The 18,487-nt window shown below is 32.4% G+C and overlaps 1 protein-coding gene across 1 annotated transcript; it reads left to right on the forward strand.

Annotated features, from left to right (window-relative positions):
* On the forward strand, nucleotides 2,163–3,399 carry LOC109331054 (ethylene-responsive transcription factor ERF061-like). Its single transcript, XM_019565330.1, has one exon. The coding sequence runs from the start codon at nucleotides 2,506–2,508 to the stop codon at nucleotides 3,322–3,324; it is 819 nt and encodes a 272-aa protein (XP_019420875.1). The 5' UTR covers nucleotides 2,163–2,505; the 3' UTR covers nucleotides 3,325–3,399.

The raw sequence follows: 18,487 nt of genomic DNA on the forward strand, positions 1-18,487 counted from the left end.
TGCTCAGTTAAGCGAGCGTTGTTGAAAGTCACATATGCAACAACGCTCAGTTAAGCGAGCGCTTCAGATTCTTGTTTTAATTCTTGTTTTATCTCTACATATGATCTTTTAAATGTTTTAATGCTTATATCCTCCATCCTTATATTTATTTGCTTAGAAATATATTGAATTAAAAAAGATTATAATTCTAAAAGAAATACTCTTTAAAATTTAATTTTTTTTAATATAAAATTAGTAGTATTAATGAACTTAAAATAAAATGAGGCAAGTCTCTATGACTCATGTCTGCGTCCTTTTGCTCTGATTAAATATTTGTTCCTAAAACTTGCTTTGTTTGATCAAAATATTCATAGAACAGAAAATTTTGGTGAACTCATGGTTTAATTAGATAAAATCTATGAAAAAACCTCATTCTGAAAAGGGGAACATATTTTTTCTATCTAATTATATAACATAATCTTCAAAAACTTAATTGTTTATTTTTACAACTTAAATTATTTTATTGATTGATATTATACTATATTCAGATAATAACTCACAAACATATTTCTTAGTTCTCCTAGCATTCATAGTCTTTGAGTTTTGGCACATGAATTTATTGTATGACACATTGCCTTACATGTTTTTTGAAGGGCAACAATCATATGTATATTAAATGACCATCGTTAAAAGTATTTTTCCTAGATAATAGCAAAATATGGTATATATTCAGGTACCATTTTAAAGTACCTTTACTTTCTTGGTTTGAATTTTAAATTCATCATTGTTAACTAAAAGATTTAACAAAAAAAATAATAATTGCCATACTAGCTTATGAGAAACCTCCACAGGCTAAGACAAATAATACTAACACATAATTTGGATAAGCTAATGTAAAGACTATTTAGCAAGTTTGAAGAGGTGTGATAATGTAAATACTTTAAATAATGAGTATGGAAAAATTCAGTTATCAAATAATACTTGTTTTTGCTTAGAGAGATATTTATACTTGTTTGAGCTTGCAGATACTAGGATGGAAATAAAACTTGAGCCTAAGAAAGACTATGTTAAGAATATTACTCATGATCAGGAGTTTGTGGTTCAATCGAAAGTCATAGTCAGATGTATAAAAAGCCATTTTGTTAACTTGTAAAATCTATGATTTGATTAGTTATAATGAAAATCTCTAGCAATACAAAGGACTATGGGTAACTCATGTTTTTAGGGTAAATTGATTTATTGGAATCAAACAAGGATCTAATGTCTTTAACCACGTTCTCAAACTTGTTCCGAATAAATTAAAACGAAATAAAAAAAAAATCATTTTTTTAACTCACATAACATATTTTAATTTATTTGGGACGTGCTCGAGAATAACATATCCTTATCCATTTGAACCAAGATAAAATCTCTTTCTCCATTGTTTTTCTCTTTAGTGTCTATATTATATTGTGTATTTATTTGTCTTAATATCAGTTGAGTGTCTATATATTTAACTAAACACTATCCAAGCAAATTTACGTATATGTGAACACTCTCCCATCTAAACTAAAATACAATTAAGTTAAAAGAAGTTGTTAATCATTACTCAATTATTACTAATGAACACAATTCAACCCTATCTCATGATAACATTGTCTATTTGATAAATAACTTATCAGACCCACATGAAAATATAAATAACTTAAATGACCAATTTGAGGAAGAAAAAAAATTATGCAACTAAGTTATATATCAGAAGTAACTAAGAGGACCAATCGTATCACTCCATGGTCGCATGTAAACGTGGCTTCATTGTATGGGATCACTCCAAGATCGGTAAGAAAGCTTATCTTTATATCTTATAAATATAAATGCACCTATATCAATAATGTCATTCGCACACGTATTATTTTATGTTTACAAATAATTATCATCACTTCATTGTAGTGAACTTTCCATTATATTTTCGAGTATCATTCTCTCAATTGATAGAAAGATAAGTTCTTAAAAAACTGAAAAAAAATCTATAAAATATTTATTTTTTAAGTATCATAAAATAATATATTAATCATTAAAAATATAAGAAAATTGAAATATATATCTCTCTGACACAAGAGATGATCCCTGTTCTATATTTTCATATTTATATTTTAATTATGTCATTCATGCCAGATATGAAAGGATATGTAAACCTATAAAATGTAGCAGCTGGAGCATTATTTAACTTGGATATACAAGGTGAGAAGCACAACACCTTTTTTCAACTTTCAACCTCCCAGAAAACCCATAACTCCTTCCTTGCTTTCATCTTTCACTTCTCTTCTAATCGTCTCTCTCTTTTTCTTTGAAACAAATATAAACGTTGTTCCGTTGATCACACAAAGTTTTCTTTGTATTAATTAGCAAGAACAAGATACGTGTCTTCCTTCATAATTTAAATCATACCTCCGTTCCTCTATTGTTAATTTAAATTTTATCTTAATTTCATAGTGTTTTAATTCCTACACATTTAATTTTATTTTGGTGCACATTTTTGCCAAAACCATGCAAGTAAAAAAGACAGAACTAGACTCAATCTTCTATCACTTCCAACCACCAAATGCTACTACTAAAATTACCAACTCTATGTTGGAGCGATTAGGTTCTTCTGTGTACCTTAGACAAATAGACATGCTGCAAAATTTCTACAAAGAAACTGTAGTAAATGGGTCATTTGTTCCCACTACCACCAATTCCATGATAAGCACTTTGAAGAAAAAGGTGTATAGGGGAGTGAGACAAAGACAATGGGGTAAATGGGTGTCAGAGATTAGACTAACTCAGAATAGAAAGAGGGTGTGGCTTGGTACTTTTGACTCTCCTGAATCTGCTGCTTATGCTTATGATTGTGCCGCTTATAAGCTCAGAGGTGAATATGCACGTTTGAATTTCCCAAACCTTAATGACTCAAAAATATTATGTAACTTGTTAGGATTTGATGATTCAATGAGGTTAATTGCTTTGAAGAGCTCAGTGGATGCTAAAATTAAGGCAATATGTCATAAGGTGAAGAGGGAGAAAGCCAAGATCAAGAGTGATGCAAAGAAGCTTAGTTCGTTTGATACTAATATGAATAACAATGGTTATGGGGATACTGAGAAACCACAGAAGATAGAGTCAATGTCATTGTCTTGTTCTTCATCTTCTTTAATGTTGTCGGCATCAAGTTTTTGCGATGGTTTGAGAAATGAGTTTATTTCACCGAGTGCTTCAAATGAATGTGCAACAATGGTGACAGAGGAATCAGGTTTTGAAGATTGTTGTTCCTTGGCAAGGATGCCTTCCTTTGATCCTGAGTTGATTTGGGAAGTTCTGGGAAATTAGGAGAAAACATGTAAAACGTGACGTTGCACATTCATAAGTAGAAAAGTCTTAGATAAGAAGTTGTTTTCAGTTTTATATCACCACACTGTTCATAAGTCCTGAAAGTTGTAAGTGAAATTTTTATGTCTCGGAAAACATCCTTTGTCCTTACAAAACTCTTATTATCTATTCAATATAATTATATAAAGTAATACAAAAAATTTATAATTTTTTTAATTAAATGTACATTTTAATTAATCAAAGTTACAAATAAGACACAAATGATAAGAAGAGATCTTCATTCCTTGTTTTAATAATGATCATAGTACCTATTACTATATATTTGCTAGACAAAAACTGACACACGTAGATGAATCTCAATGAGCTCTCCATGAGCTATCAACAAATGTTTCAAAAAATGAATAATAGAAAATAAAGTTAGTGATATATTAATTTTTATTATCTACTAAAATTTTATTAGATGAGACGGGTTGATGAGATATTTTTTTTAGACAGATGTCCATTTATTATAAATGTGTAATTAATATTTTTATCTTTTAATTCTTATTTGACTTTTACTTTAGTTTTTTAGGTTTTAATGAATTTTGTTATCTTTCCCTTTTTAAAAAAGTTTTTATTTGGTCTTTTTTGTCATATTACTATTACTGTGCAGAGTTCTGTGTTTTTTCTTACCAATTTCGTATTCATTGACTGAATTTGAGTTTTTGACTGGATTCATTATTTTCATCTCATATAAGGTACCGAACTAAATCATTTGAAACAAATGAAATTAAAACGATAAAAACAACAATTAAGTCTTTTATCGACTTTTATTACTATAAGAGTAAGGACTTAAATTACTTAATCTTTAAATCATTGCTTAGGTGTATTATCATAAAGATTAGATTCTCATTGATAGGAAAAGAGAGGATATTGTAACAAAAAGAAATTGAAAATTTGGTTCCTTAGAAGATAGTTTAACTCAGTTTTGTATAGGTTCTAGAAGTTTTAGATTCGTGTGGGATTACATTTTGGGATCATTGGTGTTGACCCACTCCATCTTAACATAGGATTGACTTTTGAGCTCTATTCATTGGTCCAATGTGTCCTAAGTAAAAACATATGTTTTCATAGCTTTAGGTTGTAGATCTTTTTTTGTGTTCATGATGACAAACCTTTACTTGTTTAACTAGTAAGTTACCCGTGCATCAGCACGGGGCAATACTTCTTTACTGCAAGATTAATAACACATATTACATTTACATTTATATGGTTAAAAATTATATGTTACTTGTGTACTTGTATTGTTAAGAACGTACATGTGACCCGTACATTCGTATGGCTAAAAACACACATGTTATATGTACATTCGCATTACTAAGAAAACACATGTTACTCATGCATTCGCATAGTTAAAACACACATATTACTCATACATTTACATTATTAAGAATACATATTTTACCTGTATATTTGCATGTTCAAGCACATAAAGAAAATAAATGACAATTTTTAATTTGAATTTTCTAATGGAAATAGCAAACTGAAAGTCTGAAACATGATACCATATTATTTTTATTAAAATAAATATTTTAAAATTTATAGAAAAAAATGTTTTTTTTCAATTTTAAATACGATTTTTTAATGAAAAATGGAAATCAAATCATTATAGTATATGAGTTTTTTATTATGAATATATTTAAAAGTTATACAATCGTTATACAATTATTCTTAGATTAATGGTAAACATTAAACAATATATATAGATTAATGTAAAGAAATAGTTTGGATGTGAAAAATGATTTCAATCTCATCTAATGTTCAATGTCTATTGCATTTTAACATAACAAAAACAAAACGTTAATTAGTATTAAATTATTAACATATAAAATATATAAAAAGTAAGGATAATGTTGGAAGGTACATAGTAATAACATAGAATATTTTAGGAGGGAGAAAATGTGATAAGGAAGTGACATGTAGCATGAAGGGGAAAATGTGAGGAGGAGGTGACATGTGACATGAATGGAAAAAATGTGAGGAGGATGTGACATGTGGCATGAATGGAAAAAATGTGAGGAGAATGTGACATGTGTCATGAATGAGTTTTTTTTTTATTATATTGTTAATAGATTATGTGAGTTTTGATTTTGCCCAAAATTTTAAGTTTTAAATCCTAAATTTAATGTGATATTATTGTGAAGAAGAACCTCTCATTGACCTTGGTTAGGTTTTGATGAAGATACAAACATTAAAAAAAAGGGTAAGGATCTTAAAGTATGGTAAGCACACACAAGAAAATAGATAAGTCTAGACCTAACCTTTATAAAGTCATTCTTACTTATTATCGCACAATGTTCTTGAAAATATCTTTTACATAGTTTTAAAAGGATGATAAAGATTAAGGTTCTCAAAAGAAGTTTTTAGAATTAAAGGTTACTTTAAACATAGTAGCAGTTACTTGAAACACACTAACAAATTACTTAATACAAAGTAACAGGTTACCTGTTAGAAAAAAGTCAATAACCGATTAGAGTAAGTGGTTAATCGATTGCTATTTTGGACAACGAAATTCAATAACCAATGATCACGACATAGTAATCGATTACTATTTTGGACAATGAAGTTCAATAACCAATGATCACGACATAGTAATCGATTACTGTGTGCTTTTAGTGCAGTTTAGAATTTGAAATTCAACCAATATCTTCCCAAACATGAAAGTGCAGAGTGTCAAGATAACACTATTAGCTTGCCTATGTTTTGATGACGACAAGGATTTAGTGAAAGCTTGAAGATAACTCAACAAATCAACATGCCAAGGACTCAAGAGCTTCATGTCTAGACTAGAGTCATCATTAATAGTCTTAGATATGTGTCTTAGTTATTGAGTCTTAGATGCAAATCTCACAAGTCTGAAAAACAATCATATCATTTACATGAGACATGCCATCTAGATTATTATGTGTTTATGCATTAATTATCCATATTATTTGTGTATATTAGGCATAACATAATGGTAAAACATGTATAGTTGATAAACATAACATATAGGTAATTTACCATTTAATCTCTTAGCTGGAAAATATGTCAGTTAATCGATTAAGCAAGGCGTTAATCGATTAACGTGAAATCAGTTTTAACAAATAACTGAAAAACAGAATTCAGTTATTCTCAACAACCCGTTAATCGATTAAAAGGGCACTTAATCGATTAACTGGGCGTCTAACAACTTTTCTATATAAACTGTGTTTTTACACCATGCTTCATTCATTCATTCATTTTTAGAATTGCTAAGTTATATATTTTTCCGTGCTCATTGTGTGTCATATAGGCAGAGAGAAATGCATGTGAGATAGTGAGAGATAGTATCATGCTTAGGATTTAAAATGTCATCCAATTGCATGTGATTAAATGTGTTCATCATCCTATCTTTTCTTGCATTTCTTTTAGAGATTTCGTGGGGTAGAAATTGCATGTTTCTACATAATTCTAAACTCATACATATTCTTGTTAGTTTGTGAGATTTGTATAGGGTTTATAGTTGGATTTTAATTATAATATTTGAGCCATATTATGCTTTATAATACTCTATTTTTGTGCTATTTTTGTGATATGAAAAGTCGTCTCTTGGTGTCTTACCACCAAAGAGACTCAGTGAGTCTTCACCAAGAGTTAGAGGTCTTGAGTTTAGAACATATTCTTGGATGGGGCTAAATCATAAGAAAGATTTTCTTAGGCGATTAGAGTAGTCAAACCAAGGTAGGGGTTCTAGGATTTCAAGAAGGGAGCATATGAGGTCTTGTATTGGAAGTGTGCATGTAATATACATTCGTTTCAATATTAGTGAAGAAAATCTCCTGAGATCAGAAGGGGAGGATTGGATGTAGTTTTTCAATGGAGCGCAAAACAAACCAGGATAAAAATTCCTTGTTGTAGGCTTTTTCTAACCTTATCTATTTACTTTTCAAGTTGTTTAACTGTCTATTTTAGCTGATATTTTGGATACTATAATTCTGTCATATAGAGATTAATTATGTTCAAATATATATGTTGTATCGTTTCTATAATATCAGTGAGTGACTGTGCAAACAAGCCATTCAGCAACTTGTTGTTTTGTGCAATTTAATCGATGAAGTCAATGCGTTAATCGATTAACTGAGTGTTTTCCAGAATAGGACTTTGGTGTGAAAAGTAGTATTTGGGAACCGCGACACCTATTCAACCCTTCCTTCTAGGTGTATTCTGTCCACTGATACCTAATAAGTGGTATCAGAGCTAGTACGACGTGCTAGCTCAACCGCATACGCGTGATCCTCAAGGGAAAACAAATGGGTTCCACCAACCCCTTTGGCGGTGATGGCACATCCATTAACCGCCCTCTCGTATTCAGTGGCGAAGGATATGCCTACTGGAAAGTCCGCCTGAAAATATTCATAGAAGCCATTGACTCGGATATTTGGAATCCATAGTCAACGAGCCTTTCGTTCCACAACATTTTGTGGACGATGAACCGAAAGAAAAACCGAAAAGTCTATGGACCGATGATGAACGTAAAAATTCAATACAACCTATGTGCTAAAAACATCATCATATCAGTCCTATCATATGATGAATTCCTTCGGGTTTCGTAGTGTCAATGTGCCAAGAAAATGTGGGACACTTTACAAGTGACTCACGAAGGCACTAGCGAAGTCAAGCGTGCCAGGTTGAATGCCTTGACACATGAGTATGAGTTGTTTCGTATGTTACCGAGTGAATCTATCAGTGACATGCAAAAACGATTCACTCATATAGTAAACCATTTAGTTGCTCTAGATAAATATTTTACCAAAGGAGAACTTACTAATAAAGTTTGACATTGTCTTGACAGGAGATGGCAACCTAAAGTTAAAGCTATCATGGAATCCAAGGATCTTGACTCCATGCCTTTGGCGACATTATTTGGAATGCTTCAAGAGCACGAGATGGATCTTGGACGCTTGACGATGCACGAGGAATCAGACCGCAATAAGAAAAGTATCTCTCTTAAATTAACAATGTCTCAATCTACAGAACAGAAAGAGGATAATGAGTCTGATTCAGATATGGATGATGAAACGTTGAGCCTTCTCGTACAAAAAATTCAGGAAATTCCTAAAGAAATGAGGCTTCAAAAGTTTCCAGAAGAAAGAAGCGTGCGTGTCAACTAGAAAAGGCAAGGGTAACAAAGAGCGCTTCACTTGTCATGAGTGTGGTAAGCCAAGACACATAAGGTTTCAATGTCCTACTTACCTCAAGAAAGTTGATACAATATCCTACAAACTTAACTTTATTAGATATACTATCACGAATTATACAACATTCAGAATCAAAAGATACACAATTACCTTTGTCGCAGAGTTGGCTGATACTCAACAGATTGTGTTCTAGGCCTTCAACATATAGCAAATTCTCGATCACTGCCCAATTTGAGTATTCAATTGTTCCGGTGTCAAGTATCTTTCCTTTGTTGTTGTTTCCATACGTGGCAAACCTTTTTTCTTTCAAGGATAGATCTTCGAATTTTGATCTATCTCTTGTCATATGTCTCAAGCATCCAATATCAAGATACCAAAGTTGTCCATGTGCTCGTAGACATACCTGCAAAATAGATCTCTTGCCTTTTTTAGGTACCCAATTTATATTGGGTCCTTTTATGTTAGTAACCAAAGAGTCATCTCCCTTTTTCATCCAGACATATACACCACTAGGTATACCATATTTCCTGATGTAACAAGAGTAGGAAGTGTGGCCATGTGTGCCACAATAAAAGCATGTAGGAACCTTCTTATTATAAAATTTCTTATTAGGTCGAGTAATAGGTCTCATATATGGTCTTATCCTACGCATAGGGGGAATATATCTTAGTCTAGTATGGTCACCAACATTTCTACTTTGGCTAAGCATAGTGTCTAAAATGTTTTGACTCTCTGTGAGTTTTGCGAGTTTTCCATTAAGTTTCAAATTCTCATTCTTCAAAGTATCGCAAGAATCACAGACAGTTGATTGACATAAATTATAATTAGAGCAATTGCATGTATTACATGAATATATTAGATCTAATGTTTCATTCTCTAGTTTTAGTTCATCTAATTCTTTCTATAATGAAACTATTTTTTGTTCATTTAGAAGGATTACTCATTTTCTATCAGAACTAATCCTAGCTAACTTCTTTAATTCATCATGCAATTCGACATAAGCATTATATAAATCCTCATAAGGAGGTGAATCATCATATGAAGAAGATGAGGTGTCAGAATATACCTCGTTGTTTGAAACTCTGCAACAAAGAGTGCTCTTATCTGAATCAACTTTCTTGAGGTAAGTAGGACATTGAAACCTCATGTGTCCTAGCTTACCACACTCGTGGCAAGTGAAGCGCTCTTTGTTACCCTTGCATTTTCTAGTTGACTCACGCGCTTCTTTCTTCTAGAAACGTTTGAAGCCTCCTTTCTTTAGGAATTTCCCGAATTTTCGTACGAGAAGGCTCAACGTTTCATCATCCATATCTGAATCAGACTCATTATCCTCTTTCTGTTCTGTAGATTGAGACATTGTTAATTTAAGAGAGATACTTTTCTTATTGCGGTCTGATTCCTCGTGCATCGTCAAGCGTCCAAGATCCATCTCGTGCTCTTGATCTCGTGCATCGTCAAGCGTCTAAGCTCCATCTCGTGCTCTTGAAGCTTTCCAAACAATGTCACCAAAGGCATGGAGTCAAGATCATTGGATTCCATGATAGTTGTAACTTTAGGTTGCCATCTCCTGTCAAGACAACGTAAAACTTTATTAGTAAGTTCTCCTTTGGTAAAATATTTATCTAGAGCAACTAAATGGTTTACTATATGAGTGAATAATTTTTGCATGTCACCGATAGATTCACTCGGTAACATACGAAACAACTGATGCTCATGTGTCAAGGCATTTAACCTGGCACGCTTGACTTCGCTAGTGCCTTCGTGAGTCACTTGTAAAGTGTCCCAGATTTCCTTGGCACTTTGACACTGCGAAACCCGAAAGAACTCATCATATGATAGGGCTGATATGATGATGTATTTAGCACGTAGGTTGTATTGAATCTTTTTACGTTCATCATCGGTCCATAGAATTTTCAGTTTTTCTTTCGGTTCATTGTCCACTAAATGTTATGGAACAAAAAGGCCTGTTGACTATGGATTCCCAAATATCTGAGTCAAATGTGCTGTAGGCATATCCTTCGCAGCTGAATATGGGAGGTCGGTTAATGGATGTGCCATCACCGCCAAAGGGGTTGGTGGAACCCATTTATTTTCCCTTAAGGATCACGCGTATGCAGTTGAGTTAGCACATCGTACTAGCTCTGATATCACTTGTTAGCTATCAGTGGATAGAACACACCTAAAAGGGGGGTTGAATAGGTGTCATGGTTCACAAATACTTATTTTCGCACCAAAGCGCTATTCTGGAAAACACCCAATTAATCGATTAACGCATTGACTTAATCGATTAAATTGCACAAAACAACAAGTTGTTGAATGACTTGTTTGCACAACCACTCACCAATATTATAGAAATGATACAGTAGATATACTTGAACAAAATTAATCTCTATATGGTTGAATTACAGTATCCAAAATCGGCAATTAAACAACTTGAAAATTAAAGAGATAATGGTAAGAAAAATCCCGCAATAAGGATATTTATCCTGGTTCGTTTTGCGGTCCACTAAAAAACTACATCCAATCCCCCCCTTCCGATCTCGGGAGATTTTATTCACTAAAATTGAAATAAATGTATATTATATGCACACTTCCAATTACAAGACCTTAGATTTTCCCTTCCTGAATTCCTAGAACCCCTACCTTGGTTTGACTACTCTAATCGCCTAGGAAAACCTTTCCTTCGATCTAGCCCCAACCAAGTGTATGTTCTAAACTCAAGACCTCTAAGTCTTGGTGAAGACTCACTGAATCTCGTTGATGGTAAGACACCAAGAGACGACTTTCCTTATCACAAAAACAACACAAAAACAAAGTATTATGAAGCACAATATGGCTCAAATATTACAATTAAAATCCAACTATAAACCGTATACAAATCTCACAAATTAACAAGAATATGTTTGAGTTTATAATTATATAGAAACATGTAATTTCTACCCTACGAAATCTGTAAAAGAAATGCAAGAAAAGATAGAATCATGAACACATTTAATCACATGCAATTGGATGACATTTTAAATCCTAAGCATGATATTGTCTGTCACTATCTCACATGCATTTCTCTCTGCCTATATGACATACAATGAGCAGAAAAATATGCAACTTAGCAATTCTAAAAATGAATGAATAAATGTTATGAAGCATGGTCTAAAATCACAGTTTATATATAAAAGCTGTTAGACGTCTAGTTAATTGATTAAGTACCCTTTTAATCGATTAACGACCTGTTGAGAATAACTGAATTGTATTTTTCAGTTATCTGTTAAAACTGATTTCACATTAATCGATTAACACCTTGATTAATCGATTAACTAGCATATTTTCAGCTAAGAGATTAAATGGTAAACTACCTATATGTTATGCTTATCAACTATATATGTTTTACCGTTATGTGATGCCTAAGATACACAAATAACATGTATGATTAAAATCCTTGTCTTCATCAAAACATAGGCAATCTAATAATAGTGTTATCTTGACACTTTGCACTTTCCATGTTGAAAAGCATGAATAACTTAAAATGTTAGATAAAAAAAATATATAAAGAAAAGGTTAATTTTAGATCTTGAAAAGAAGATATGTGAATTGTAAAACTTCATTGATGTGCTGAAAATTGAAATTGAAACCTTAGATGCTAAGCTAACTCTTCATGTAATTGTTCTTCTAATTTAAATGTGACATCTATTTGTGAAAATTGCATTTGCATGAAAAATGAACACAATGTCTTAAATGATAAACTTTCTAATTTTACATCTAGTTATCACAATTCAAACAACTTACTTGCTACATGTAAAAATGATGAGATTAAGTCTACTTTGGAATGTATACATGCAAATAACACATTTCACAATAAACATATAAATGTTTTACAAATTTCACATCTTGAATCCCCTACTTGTTTCTATTGTGGATTGTATGGTCATACCTTAAATGCATGTAGTGTTAGAATTCATGATGTTCCAAATGGAAATTGTATGTGGATTACTCAGAAACAAAATCCACAAGCTACTAACATCAAGGGACCCAAGCTTAGTTGGGTACCCAAGAAAAGCAAGTAATTGTGTTTTGTAGGTATTCCTAAGGACATATGGACTTCAACTTTCATATGAGCATCAATTCTTCTAGGTAAATAAGAAGGTGATAAGATCAAACTTCTGTGACTTGTCAGCAAAGGAAAGGAGACTATGACACGTATGAGCAACTTGTCATCACAAATGCTTGAAGATAGGAAACATTGTGCAACAAAGGTAAAACAAGGTATATCTTCTTAACTACAAGCATTACATACTTTAAGTGTCATAAATATATTCTAAACTGAAATCCTAGCAAGGACATAAACTCAAGAATCACGAATTCCCCAAAAAATCATTTTTAGGCCTAATGCTTTGTATGTTAAATTTACATGTTTTTAAATTCCAACATGAAATTATTAAATTAGCATAAGAATATTTCAATCATATTTTGATTAATAAGTAAATGTTATCTAGTATTTTCTAATCATGTTGAAGCACAGCAAGTTAAATCTCACATTAATGCAAATTTAACCAAAACCATGTTTTTTGGAAAGCCTGTGCGAATTTAATGCTTGATTAAGCCATCTCCAGAAGAGGTGAGGAAATATATGCTTACTATTTTGTAGATACTAATGAGGATAATTGATATTCTATGCAAGAAAAGGACAAGAATCAAAAATTGAAGAAAGGCCAAAGAAAACATCAAATATGACAAACTGCAAACATCTTGATAAAGATGAGGTAAAGCATGTGAGATAACCAAATATCGTGATAAATACTGCTCTACAATATCTAATCACATGTCATGTCTGATATATTACCTAAGTGTTTGAATGCATGCTAGACTTCTAGATAATTCTAAAAGTTCATTTATCGCCACAATATGCATGTATTCTTAATTATAAAATGCATTCTTGATTGTATATGCGTTCATGCTCTTTTGGCTCTGTATTAAGTGCACATTAGGTGTTTAGGATATATCTTTATCTTAATGTCTTAGTAAACATATAAACTAATTCAAACTGTGTCAAAATTTGTTTTTGTGACTTATTTAATCAATTATTCTGTGATTTAATCAATTACTTGAGCTTTTTCAAATTGTCTTAATCGAATATATGTTCCTTTAATCGATTACCTGGGGTAAAAATGTTTTGAAATCTTAATCGATTAAGCTGGAACATAATGGATTAACTGTGTTAAAACTTTTATCCCATTAATCGATTAGCACAGAGGTTAATCAATTAAATGCAGCAATAAAAAAGATTGCACATCAGTTTTGGGATAAGTTTTTGCTAAACCCTAACCTCGTGAACATTGTCCTCTTGTCTGAAATTGATCCCACAATTCATCCTCAAACTCACATTAGAGCTACCCATTCCCTTCTTCTTTCCTTCTTTAAGCATTCAACCCATCAATTCGGTTAAAAATGAAAAACCAAGTTTCCCCCTTTCAAACCCTAACTTCGTTTTAAACCCATAATCGATTACCCATCCAATTGATTCTGCAACCATGAGTAATGAGAGACCAAAGAGAGTGAAACACATAGCTGGTTCAAACCATTTTCTATATCATCCTGGACGTGCGAGAAATCTCAGTGCCGAAGGTTCCTCTTCAGCAACGCAGAATCCTCCACTAGGTTTAGACCCATTTTATGCTCTTGCTCTTCAAGTAGAGAGGTTGTCTCAGTTCATTAGCCGAAAACCTACAGACATTTGTTATGCCGACATGGTATGGATGGTGGATCAAGGATTTCAATTTCCGCATGAATTAGAGGCACAAGGGGTTGTACGTTTTATGGAATTAAATGGTAACATTTACCCCTCTCTGGTTTGGGAGTTTTATGCTAACTTCCAGTATAAGGATGGTAGGTATAGGAGTATGGTGAAAGGGGAGCTGATTTTATTAAATGATGTGTTGTTCATGGATGTGGGAGGCTTATCCTTCAGTATAAGGCTTATTTTGTGGTTTGTGTAATCTTTTGGTTGTTGCATTGTAATTTTCCAAACTTGTTTAGTTTATTTTTGTGCTTTGACTTGAACAATGTAATCACATAACATGCTATGAATGAATATGTTGGTTTTGTGCTGGTAAAATTGAATTATGTATTGCTCTTATGTTTTCATTTAACAAGTGGCATGGAAAGTTATATCATAAATAAATGGTATCAACAAGTGGTAAAACAAGTATTTCATGGTATGTACATAAGTGATATAAAACAATTGGTAAGGTACAAAAACAAGTGCATGAAACCAGTAATAACCAAGTTTATAACTTTTTGCCAATAGCAGGTGGCCTACATTGTTTTATATCATATCAGTAGGTTTAATGGATTAATAGCAGGTCATAGTCGATTAACCATTATCTAAAATGCATTTATGTGAAAATTTGAGCAAGACTTAATCGATTAAGTAATATGTTAATCGATTAACATCCGTAGAAATTGCATTGTATGTTCTTTCTTTTGACAATATACTTTCATATATGACTTTGCTTTTTGATCATGCCAAAAGGGGGGAAAGGTTTTTCTTTATGTTTTGCAGGACTTACAAGAGATGATAAGTTGAGGCTTCCGCAACGAAAAAGAATACATCACCCAATGCTCGAATTGAGGGGGACAAAGAGGGAGAAACGTGCATCAAATTACAAGAATAGGATAAAACATAGTTGATTGTCATCAAGCATATCCAATAAAGAACTGTTAGATCCAACAAGTTGTTAACAAATGTCAACAAGTGTTTGTCATCATCAAAAGAGGGAGATTGAAGATGTAAGCATGCATGAATGAGATATTGAAGAGGCAAACATGTATCACATAATGTTTTGATGAAGACAAAGGACACACAAAGTTTGATGAAGAGAAAAGAGTTATAAAGGCAAAGGATCGACAACATACATAATATTCAACGACAAGCTTGATATGATGGGCCAATCAACAAACAACAAGTATCAACTGTAAAGTCAATACTCAAGTTCACAAAAGGCAATGCATTCAAAAGAAGATCTAGCGGTTAAGTATTTTTATATCTTTATTAGGTCTTAAGATGCTTGCTTAGTAAGGGTCTAGGCTAGGATGAACCCTAATGAAAGTCTCACAAGCTAAAATCAATCATATCTAAAATGAGACTTACATGAGTACATACATGATTTACATGTACATACAAACATACATGATCATATGTTTTTAATGCATTTAACAAGTGTTTTAAATCATACATCATTCAAAGGCATGCATAATGAGTTTATAAATCATGTAGGAGGTTCATTCATCATTTGAAATATGTTTTATAAAACCATTAATCCATTAATAGATGCATTAATAAATTAATCCTTGGAAACACATTAATCGATTAAATGAGAGGTTAATCGATTAAGGTGGTTACTGTTTCTGTTTTCTGTTATTTTCAAGAAACCCGTTAATCGATTATGGTTAAGTATAATCGATTAACTTCAGTTAAAAACAAAATAGTATTTTAACCCAAGTTTTTCATATTGCTTCATAAGAGAGAAATAAGAGAGAATCAAGAGAGATGAACTCTGATTCATAGGCTTAGAACACATTTTCGAACAAAGAGTTTTACACAATATTCAGAAGATCTTAAGCTCAAACTTTCATATCTTTTGGAAAGATTTTCTAAGTGTTCTTTTGAGAAAAGAAAAGGGTGAATCTTTACAAGATATCCGTTGAGCTTTCATTGTCATATTGTTGTGAAAAAGAAACCTTGCATCTGACGCATTTTATTCTGTAATTGTGAGATCTTTAGAAAGGTTCTTAGATTGTAAGAAGAGTGTAAAATCTGCATATTGAGGTGCATATGTAACTTGAAGAAAATTGTTAGACTAAGGCATTGACATACTCTCTTAGTGTGTTCTAGCATAATAGAAGGAAAATAGGTTTGGGAAAACCCTAGTTGCGATTAGGTAAGTGTCTTCACAAGAAGCAAGCGGTCTTGGTAGTAAGTGATACTTAGGCTGAAGCTAGAGTCACGAACGGTGAGATATCCTAGTAGGAGAGCTTAGTAGTCAAACCGAAGTGGGGGCTTTACAGTTCCAAGAAAGGAGCATCTTGCGTCTTGTATTGGATGTGTGTTTGTAAGAGCATTGAATTTCCATAGTGAAGAAAAATCTCCCAAGACCAGAAGGGGGGGCTTGGATGTAGTTTGCTAGTAGACCCAAAAATGAACCAGGATAATTGCATATTTCGCATTACTTGATTTACGAAACTTGACATGCATATAATTATCTAACAATTGCATATTCTTTATTGTGCATTTACAAGATATTATTTATTGTGCATTTACGTAACTTGGAAGATCTAAAGAAAATTGTTTTCACTGTAAGTGAACCATATAATCGATTAACTTGTTTAGTTAATCGATTAAAAACATATCGATTTAATCGATTAAGTTTGTGTTCAATCGATTAAACAATGTGTAAATTTGTGTTCCCTCTTTGTTTATCGAGCGAAGATAATTATTTACCGTATCTCCTATTCACCCCCTCTAGGTGAGTGGTAGAGCCCCGTGGGACCCAACATAAGAGGTAAGTGAATCTAAACTCAGAAAAACCTTCAAAATTTTGAACTTCCAAATGCTTTCAATGAATTTCATAGTGACTATATCAATTTGTCTAAATTAATTTCAAAACATAAAAATGACTTAGATATTTTAAGAAATAAACCCTCACCTTCTTCTTCATGTTCAAATTGTATTACTCTTGAAAATAAAAATTCAACATTGAGTCATGAACTTAATAGTTTGAACAAGAGTAGTAAAGATTTAGACAAAGTGTTAAAAGTGCAGAGACATTCCATAGACCGAAGATATCTAGGTTATTCAGACGGACCCATATCAAATAAAAAGGATGTCAATACAAAAATCAACTTTCAAAAAAAGTATCCATACATCTAAGTGTTATAAAAATAATCTTAGGATACTTAAGCATCAACCCATTTGCTCTTATTGTAAAAACTTTGGGCGCATACCCAATACTTGCATGATTAGAAAATATGGTATGTCCTTCGGTCGATATAAATGGGAAGAGAAATGTGATAAACCTCTAGGACCTAAATCAAATTGGGTACCTAATATAACTTAACATATTTTGTAGGAATACTTGGGAGCCGCCCGTGATTTATAATACTTGGATAGCGGCTGCTCAAAGCACATGACCGGTGACAAAAGCAAGTTCTTTGTCCTGACTACAAGGGACAAAGGTTATGTCACATATGGGAGCAATAACGTAGCACATGTTTCTATGTTGAATGAGACTAATCTCCCAAAATACTTTTGGATAGATACAGTCAGTACAGCGTGCTATGTTTCTAATAGAGTTTTAATAAGATCAATTCTAAAGAAACCCCCTAACTCTTCAAAGTTAGAAAACCATATATTTCTCATTTTCATGTGCTTGATAAGTTTGATGCAAAAGCATGTGAAGGAATCTTTCTTGGTTATTCTCTTATAAGTAAAACTTTTAGAATCTTTAATAAGAGAACTTTAACCATGGAATAGTTTGACATGTTTCATTTGATGAAACTAACCCCTCTAAGGAAGATACAATTGCTTTTGATGATGAACACTTACCTAGCTCCTCTCAAAGAGAAGCATCCATTACCGATACAACAACCAACACGAAGCAAATGAAAATAGATGATGATCTACCATCACAAGAAGAGCATGCTCATTCCGACTTGCCTAAAGAATGGAGAGCACACCAAGATCACCATATCGACAACATCATTGTTGATATCATTAAGGGAGTTTCTACTCATCTTAAATTAAATGATGCTTATTTAAACATGGCATTCTTATCTCAGATTGAATCATACAAAATTGATGATGCAATTGATGATGAGCATTGGATTTCTCCTCGACCTAAGAATAAGCATGCAATAGGGACTCGATGGGTTTTCAAAAACAAATTGGATGAGAATGGTATTATTGTAAAGAA

This window comes from Lupinus angustifolius, chromosome LG17 (assembly GCF_001865875.1).
Source record: "Lupinus angustifolius cultivar Tanjil chromosome LG17, LupAngTanjil_v1.0, whole genome shotgun sequence".
Lineage (NCBI taxonomy): Eukaryota > Viridiplantae > Streptophyta > Magnoliopsida > Fabales > Fabaceae > Lupinus > Lupinus angustifolius.

Coding starts and splice junctions, on each gene's coding strand:
- LOC109331054 (XM_019565330.1), top strand. CDS start 2,506: ATGCAAGTAAAAAAGACAGAACTAGACTCAATCTTCTATCACTTCCAA.